At 52.7% G+C, this 8,150-nt stretch overlaps 3 protein-coding genes across 3 annotated transcripts; 2 read left to right on the top strand and 1 right to left on the bottom strand.

The window, feature by feature from the left end:
* Positions 1-2,466: 2,466 nt before the first annotated feature.
* Positions 2,467-3,732, top strand: LOC139781342 (uncharacterized). Its single transcript, XM_071720212.1, has one exon. It carries the CDS (start codon positions 2,467-2,469, stop codon positions 3,730-3,732), a length of 1,266 nt encoding a protein of 421 aa, XP_071576313.1.
* A 579-nt stretch (positions 3,733-4,311) lies between these two features.
* On the bottom strand, positions 4,312-7,142 carry LOC139781347 (uncharacterized). The gene is made up of 2 exons (XM_071720215.1): positions 5,713-7,142; positions 4,312-5,566 (listed from the first exon to the last, which is right to left on the bottom strand). The coding sequence occupies exons 1-2, from the start codon at positions 5,907-5,909 to the stop codon at positions 5,278-5,280; spliced, it is 486 nt and encodes a 161-aa protein (XP_071576316.1). The 5' UTR covers positions 5,910-7,142; the 3' UTR covers positions 4,312-5,277.
* LOC139781341 (stromelysin-1-like) lies at positions 6,516-8,150 on the top strand. The gene has a single exon (XM_071720211.1). It carries the CDS (start codon positions 6,516-6,518, stop codon positions 8,148-8,150), a length of 1,635 nt encoding a protein of 544 aa, XP_071576312.1.

Raw genomic sequence — 8,150 nt, 5'->3', positions numbered from 1 at the left:
AAGCGGATCCCGAGGTGCAGAGATATCGCTCGTGTATGGAACATTACAATCGTCCGTGGCAGCGAACGCACATAGACGGTCCACCGCCGCTCGTCAAGGACTGCTACGAGTGCAACCGCGCGCTCGCTCTGAACGGTGAGTCGTCGAAACCGTTCCGTTCGAATTGAGAAGAAGAAAAAACCCTCCCGCAACCGCGACCGAATGCGCGGCGCCGGTCTACTCGATCGCGCGATAAACGCTCTTCCCTTCGAGCTGCATATACCCGGCTATCAGTTTTGCGGACCCGGTACGCGTCTAGCGAAGAGACTAGCGCGCGGGGACAAAGGCATCAATCCGTTGGACGCGGCGTGTCGCGAGCACGACATAGCGTACTCGCGAAGCGGCGAGCTCGCCGAACGACACGTCGCCGATCGACTGCTCGCCGAGAGGGCGCGCGAGCGCGTCACCGCGAAGGACTCGGCGGTCAGTGAGAGACTCGCCGCGGCGGCCGTATGGGCGGCTATGAAAGCGAAGACGAAACTGGGCATGGGTATGGAAAGGAAAAAAGGAAGAAAGAGGAAAGGAACGGGGAGAAACGCGAAGACGAGGAGGAAGAGGCGGAGGATACTTCCGACGGCGAAACGCGGCGGCTTCTTGCCTTTTCTACCGATGTTGGGTGCGCTCGGTTCCTTGATCGGTGGCGCGGCCGGCGTGGCCAAGGCGGTGAGCGCCGGCAAAGCGGCGCGACGGGAACTCGAGGAACTGCAGCGACACAATCGCGCGATGGAGGGTCGCGGGCTGTACCTCACGCCGTATAAGAAGCGCGGAGGTGGCGCGAGGAGAATCGCCGAAAAAAAAAAAAATTTCGCGGAAGAAGGCGACGCTAGCGGCGACGTCGGATCTGCCGCCGTACGGCGTCACGACGAACGAGCAGCTCGATCGATCGGCGCGTCGCCTACGCATACCGTTCTTCCGTGGGGTGTTCATGCGCGACGCTCTGCCGACGAGGGTGCGACACGCGGAGTGCGGCATCGTGAATCTCGACGACGCGGCGGGTCCGGGCACGCATTGGGTCGCTTACGCGAAGAAAGGGAACGCGGCGATCTACTTCGACGCGTTCGGAAATCTCCGTCCGCCGAGGAATCTCGCGCGATATCTCGGCGGTGGCGGCGAGAGCGCGATCGTGACGTACAATCGTCGCGCGTTCCAGACGTTCGAGCAGAGAATCTGCGGACAGCTGTGCCTGCGATTTCTTCGCGAGATCGATTGGGGGAGCGGTGGCGAACGATCGACGTTCTCCCGCGATGTCGCTGACGCTCACGTTGACCGGAACCAGCAGCGTTCTCACGGCGAGTCACTTTCCCGCTTTGGATCTGAGCGACGGCGAGTACGAGCTGGGTTTGGCGACTTTTGAGACGTACAATTCGATACCGAACGTTACGCCGGCGAACAATCGATTCTACTTCGGCGAGGACGACCGGAAGATCGTCGTTCCGGAAGGGTCGTACGAGCTGCGAGCTGTGAGCAGATATTTGCGCGCCGCTCTTCTTCATCGCGAACGTCGCGCCCGCGAGAGAGAGAAAGAGAAAGAGAAGAGAGAACAACTGCAGGCCGATGGCGCTGGACGGGTAAAAGAAAATAAACGAACGGAGAAGGACGACGACGACGATAACGACGACGCTTATCGCATATACGGGGACGAAGACGACGACGACGACGACGGTTATGGCATATACGGGGACAACGACGGCAAGAACGACGACGATGACGGCGGCGATAGAACGGTACTCGCTCTTCGCGCCAACGAGAATACCATGAGGAGCGAGATAAAGTGCGCCTACAGAGTGAATTTTACAAAACCGAACAACATCGGTTCTCTTTTGGGTTTCTCGCGCGATCGTATCCTAAAACCGAACAAATGGTACGTTTCCGACGGCCCCGTTGACGTCATGAGCGTGAACATAATTCGCATCGAATGCAGCATCACCACGGGAGCGTACAGCAACGGACGCTCGGTGCACGCGATACACGAATTCGCGCCGAAAGTTCCACCGGGATATAAACTGTCGGAGACTCCGACGCAGATCATTTACCTCCCGATCGTCGCGCGAAACGTCACCGATATCACGGTGCGAATCGTGGATCAGAACGATCGATTGATCGACTTTCGCGGCGAGGAGATAACGATTAGACTGCACGTACGTCGTCGCCGCAGTTAGTGTGTGTGTGTGTGTGCGCGCGTATCTCCGCGACCTGAAGAGAGAGAGCGAGAGGGATGCTCGTTCTGAACGGATCGAGCGCGGATTGTACGAACGAGCGAGCTAGCCCGTTCTACGACGTAATCGAAAGCGTAAGGAAGAGAAGAGGTGGCGGTGGTGGTGGTCGAGGAGGAAAGAGAGCCGTTCTCAGCAACGCCAACGTTAGGTTCCTACGATCGCTGGGTCTCGCCGTGAGAAACGCGTCGTTTCTACTTCGAAAGGAAAGACCATGGCCGACATCCTGAGTATCGGCGGTGAGCCGATCTTCGACGAGCGCATCGTCGGAATCGAGACTCACACGTATAACCCGTACGTGAACACGACGTTCGGGCACAACGACGAGATACGAATACCCATACAGCAACAGGATCTGTATACGCTGCCGTGCGACAGTTTTCTGTACGTCGAGGGACGACTCTATGACGACGGCGCGAGCGCGACGACGTCGGAAGCGACGGATGCTCAAAGGCAATACGCGAAATTGGTCAACAACTGCGTAGCGTTTATGTTCGACGAGATTCGATACGAACTCGACGGCGTGGAGATCGACCGGTGTAGAAACGTCGGCATAACCAGCACGATAAAGAACTACGCGTCGCTGACCGCCGAACGAGCCAGGAGACTGCAGAACGCCGGATGGAGTTATCCGACGAACGAATCGAATCTGAACGACGCGTCCCATCAATTCAACTTTTGCGTACCTTTGAATATTCTTTTGGGTTTCTGCGAGGACTACAGACGCGTGGTGATAAACGCGCGACACGAACTTATCCTGATACGCGCTCGGAACGACGTCAACTGCGTCGTAGATCCGAAAAAAACCGTGCCGAGAGATCCCACCAAGGATCCTAAAATTACGCTACTGAAGGTGCAATGGCGTATGCCGCACGTGGCGTTAAACGACGTCACTAAATTGTCGCTTTTGCGAACGTTGGAGAGCGGACGATTTCTGAGCGTGGGCTTTCGCTCTTGGGACCTGTACGAATTTCCTCTGCTGCAGAGCACGACCAAGCATTCGTGGGCCGTGAAAGCCGCGCCGCAGTTGGAGAAGCCGCGATACGTCATATTCGCGCTGCAGACCGGACGGCGAAACGAATTCACGGAGGACTCCTCGAGGTTCGATCATTGCGCGCTCGCCAACGTGAAATTGTATCTCAACTCGGAATTCTATCCCTACGACGACGTGAACGCGGATTTCGAAAGCGACAAGTTCGCCGTGCTGTACGAGATGTACGCGAAATTTCGAGGAGCGTACTACGGGGACAGTCGCGACGACGCGCTCTTTTCCCCGCGCGACTTCGCGCGAGTAGCGCCGCTCGTGGTGATCGATTGTTCCCGCCAGAACGAAGCGGTGAAGAGCGCCACCGTGGACGTGCGCATCGAATTCGAATGCAAGGAAAACGTTCCGCCGAAGACCACCGCCTTTTGTCTCATCGTTCACGATCGCGTCATCGAGTACGGTCCGCTGACCAATGTGGTGCGCAAAATCATCTAGCGGAAATGGCGATTGTAGGATACCACACCCCGGAAACGGGAGATATATATAAAGACGGGGATCCTTCGATCGTTCCTCAGATCCCGTTAAGAACGAGCAGTTTGAGCGTGAATTGTTCGACGCGCACCGACTCGATGGCCGCAGCGGCAACGACGATCTTCGTCGACCTGCAGGGATTCGTGGTGAGCGACAGATTCGTCGCGAAGGAGGTGGCCGTGCTCCGAAGCGAGACGCGCGAACTCGCGCATCACGTGTTTCGCGCGCCGATGAAGTGGGACCTGCTCACGAACGCCGAAAAAGCAAGGGCCAACTGGCTGATGGCGAACCATCACGGCCTCCGTTGGAAAGACGGGGACGTGGACTATCGCCTGGCCAGGTCGATTATTCGACGCGCGGTGTGCGACGACCTGGGCGAGGGAGAAGAGACGCCCGGCGCGCGAGTATACGTGAAAGGCCTCGAGAAGAAGAGGTGGCTGGAGGAGATTCTCGGCGACGTCGACGCGACGATCGAGACCATCGACGCCGAGTACGACGACATCGATCGGCTGGAGTTTCTTCGCGCCGATCGCACGTTTCGCTGCGGACGCCATCAACGGTGCTGCGCGATGGAGAACGTGATGAAGTTGCGCGACTGGTGGAACGAGCGACGCGAGTGTCTCTCCAGCATCGACTCCACGGATCAAATATAAATGTGTATCCATCCATCTATATATGTATATATTGTAATCATTAACAAAAAGATCTATCTATATTTTATTCAATAAAAATATCTATCTATCTGTATTTTATTCAATAAAAAACTGATGTAAAATCAACGAGGAAAGTTATTCATTATTCGCATACCTACACCATACGTATAATCGTACTCGATAACGCCGAGCGCGATAGCGTCGAGCGCGCGAGCGACGAGCGTGATGCGTAAGCGAACGAGAGCGTCGAACTCCGAAGAAGAACGGCAACGATAACGCCGAGCGCGCGAAACTGTCAATGAGCGCGGAGTCGGGAGCGTCGAGCGGAAGCGCGATATCGGCGGCGGGAGCGTCTAATCTCGTTGCTGTTCACACGTATTTATCTTTATTTAATATTATATTCATCCAATATTATATTTATTCTTGTATATTATATACTACTTATTTACTACTTTATACTTATTGCTTCCTCATAGAGGAGGTTTTGTTTTCGTAAATTCGTATATAAATCTTTGATTGCGGTATAAAGTTTGCTCTATTCAACCGAATTAAAAAGAAATATAAAATAGGAGTAGAAGAAACCAAAGAAAGGATATTTGACATATGGTGTTGTAACATAATCTTTCATAAATGACATTAAAATCTTTATTGTTTGATATAATTATATACATAACAATATAATTTTATCCACTTTATTATGAAGAGAGCTAACCCCTTTATATTATATTATGTTATATTATTATATTATAGTATATTATGTTATATTATATTATGTTATATTATATTATAGTATATTATGTTTTCTATTATGTTATATTATATACTACTTATTTACTATTTTTTATTTTTTTACATATTATATCTTGTTAGAAACGGAGGGCCAGCCCTCGACGACGTCGTCCTCGAAGTCGACGTCAATCAAGTTGATATCAATATTGCCGCGACCGCTCTCATCCTCCTCGTCGTCGTCGTCGTCGTCGTCGTTGTTGTCTTCGTTGTCGTTGTCAGCGTTGCCGCCGCAGCACGTATCGGGACGCTTCGCCGATGAATCGAGTCGCGCCGCGTCCCGATACATGCTGCGAATCCTCGCAGCGTACAAACGCATGTGGTTCCTGGATTTTTTTAACACCGCTCCGATGAGTCCTCTTCACAAAAAATACATATTATTAATAATTATATATAAATGAATATATAAGTGAATTTATAAATAAATATATAACTGAATATATAAGTGAATTTATAAATAAATAAATAAATATATAACAATATAATTTTACATTTGCATACTCACATTCGATCGAACATCCCTGCGTCCTCGTCGACGCGGATCGTGACTTGCAGACAGGGCGGCGCTCCATCGACGATATTTCTAAGGCGATGCTGCAGCTGCAGCACCGCCTCGTGTAAGTCGTCCGTAGCCCTAGCTACGGACGTTGCCTGGATTTGCGCCAATTCGCACACTCCTTTCAGTTTGGATATTTTGTCCATTACGTGTTCTTAGGAATAATTCACGTCACTAGCTCGAAAAACTGTAAACGAACTACACCCGAGTCTAGCCTCGAGTCCTTATATATATCGAGGATGCGCAATCGAAGAAGGATGCGGAATCAAAGAAGGGATGTGCAATCATAAAGGATATTGCGTGTGTAATTAAAACTATGTAAAAAATTGACCTTTTGCACACAGGAAGAGATGCATTTTTCTAATCAAACCGACTCATCCGCCGGATTCGTCGACGCATTTCTTCCACCCCGAGACCCCCGCCGCCACCTGTCCGCGCTATCGGTAGCGAGCATGCCCATGTAAGTCGCTCGTATCGCGACGCATCGTCATCGTCCATAAAAAAGCAGGATATTGTGCAATAAAAAAAACTATTTTTAGAAACTTTGCACAGAGGAAAAAATGCAATTTTTTTATCAAAACGGACTCATCCGCCGGAATCGACGCATTTTCCACCGCGAGACCCCGCCGCCACCTGTCCGCGCTATCGGCAACGAGCGTCACCGCGTGAGCCGCGCGTCGCGATCGCGCTCATATCGCGAAACGCCGTTATCGCAGTTCCGCCGTTTCTCTCGCTCTCTCTCGCCCTCGACGATGTGGCTCTCGCGCGTAATCGCGTTAACCGCGTGTTTTATCGCCGCGAGGTGCGTCAATCCCACGGATGAGAATTACGCACATACGATCGATTACCTGCGGAAATACGGATATCTGACCGAAGATGTGGACGCGTTTCCGGCTCAGAGACGAAACGACGTTCTTCGTAACGCCATCGAGGAATTTCAACGATACTACGGTCTGCCCGGCGATGGAACGCTCGACGACGAAACGCTGCAATTTATGCGTAAACCGCGATGTGGTTTCCAAGATATCCTGAAGCACGGAACGGCGGCGAGTCTATCCAAATGGCCGAGGACTCACCTGACGTGGGATTTTTACGTAGCCGCCAAAGAGGAGCTGAATACCGCGCGGGCCGCGTTCGACCTGTGGTCGCAACATTCGGCGTTGACGTTCGAACGCTCCGAAACGAATCCTGACATTATAATATCTTGGCGAACCCGACGTCACGGTAACACGAATATCAACGTAAACGGCCCAAATTGCTCGGCCAAATTCGACGGTCCCGGTAACGTGCTGGCCCACGCGTATCTCCCGACGAACGAAGCGGGATTCGTCTCCGAGGTGCACGTCGACGGTGACGAGCCGTGGCATATTCACGTCGGTAAAAATTCCCCGAATACGTTTTCCCTGCATTTCACGCTGACGCACGAGATCGGTCACTCTCTCGGATTGGGGCACAATGAGCGCAAGACCTCGGTGATGTTCGCGTACTCGCCCGACAAGCAGTATCCGGTTAAGCTCGACAGATTCGACATTCTCGACATTCAACGTTTGTACGGTGAAAAACGGACGAACGCGCCCTCACAGACGCCGCCGCCGCCGCCGCCGCCGCCACCGCCACCGCGGTCACGGCCGCCGCAACCATCGCCGGACCTGTGCGCCCTTGGTCGCGTAAACGCGATATTGATTTTGGAAAATCGAATGTACATCTCGTACGGGCGTTACGTTTGGTCGATCGATCTGGACGGCAGGACGTACAATGGACCGTTAGCCCTGTCGAATCACATGAGCTTTCTTCACGACAATTACACGCGCATAGCTGCCGCCTATCAATCTCCGTCCGGTGATCTCATGGTGTTCGTAGATAATTTGGTATACATGGTTCAATATCCGGAATTTTCTCTGAGGCCAAATTGGCCGAAGACCTTGCGAGAACTCGGATTTCCCGCAGATGCGAAACTCAACGGAGCGGTAAACACCCATAGAGGCCGTTCCTTCGTGATGTACAACGGTAACTCGGTGGGCGAGATAGACGAATGTACGAAGAAAGTCGTCAGACGTACGCCTCTCGAGGCGACGTTTCCCGGAATACCGACCGGCGTGACGTCGATCTTCCGATACGTCGACGGCAATCTGTACTTCACCACTCGGACGCAGTTCTACAGATTCAACGAATTTACGAAAACCGTCACGGCCGCCGGTAAATTCGATCTACGGATGCTGAATATCGTCTGCCCTAAGACCGAACTGTTGCAACAGTTGCGCGATCTTCTCGATCGAATCGTACGCGTCGGCGATTTAACGTCACCGGCGAGCGATTCGGACGACGACGACGACGACGACGGCGGCGGTGTTCAGCTTTACGATCGCCGTGTCCGCCGAAGGAAGTAG

This window comes from Temnothorax nylanderi, unplaced genomic scaffold, assembly GCF_030848795.1.
Source record: "Temnothorax nylanderi isolate EJ_2023f unplaced genomic scaffold, tnyl_v1.0 TNYL_tig0330_pilon, whole genome shotgun sequence".
Lineage (NCBI taxonomy): Eukaryota > Metazoa > Arthropoda > Insecta > Hymenoptera > Formicidae > Temnothorax > Temnothorax nylanderi.
Note: the sequence above shows the minus strand (reverse complement) of the source record. Positions and strands in the feature narration are given on the sequence as shown.

Bases quoted from the DNA above. Each gene is read 5' to 3' on its own strand.
- LOC139781347 (XM_071720215.1), bottom strand. From the start codon at position 5,909: ATGGACAAAATATCCAAACTGAAAGGAGTGTGCGAATTGGCGCAAATC. The intron at 5,567-5,712 runs GTGAGTATGCAA...TTTTTTGTGAAG, and splicing joins GCAGGGATGTTCGATCGAAT to AGGACTCATCGGAGCGGTGT.
- LOC139781342 (XM_071720212.1), top strand. From the start codon at position 2,467: ATGGCCGACATCCTGAGTATCGGCGGTGAGCCGATCTTCGACGAGCGC.
- LOC139781341 (XM_071720211.1), top strand. From the start codon at position 6,516: ATGTGGCTCTCGCGCGTAATCGCGTTAACCGCGTGTTTTATCGCCGCG.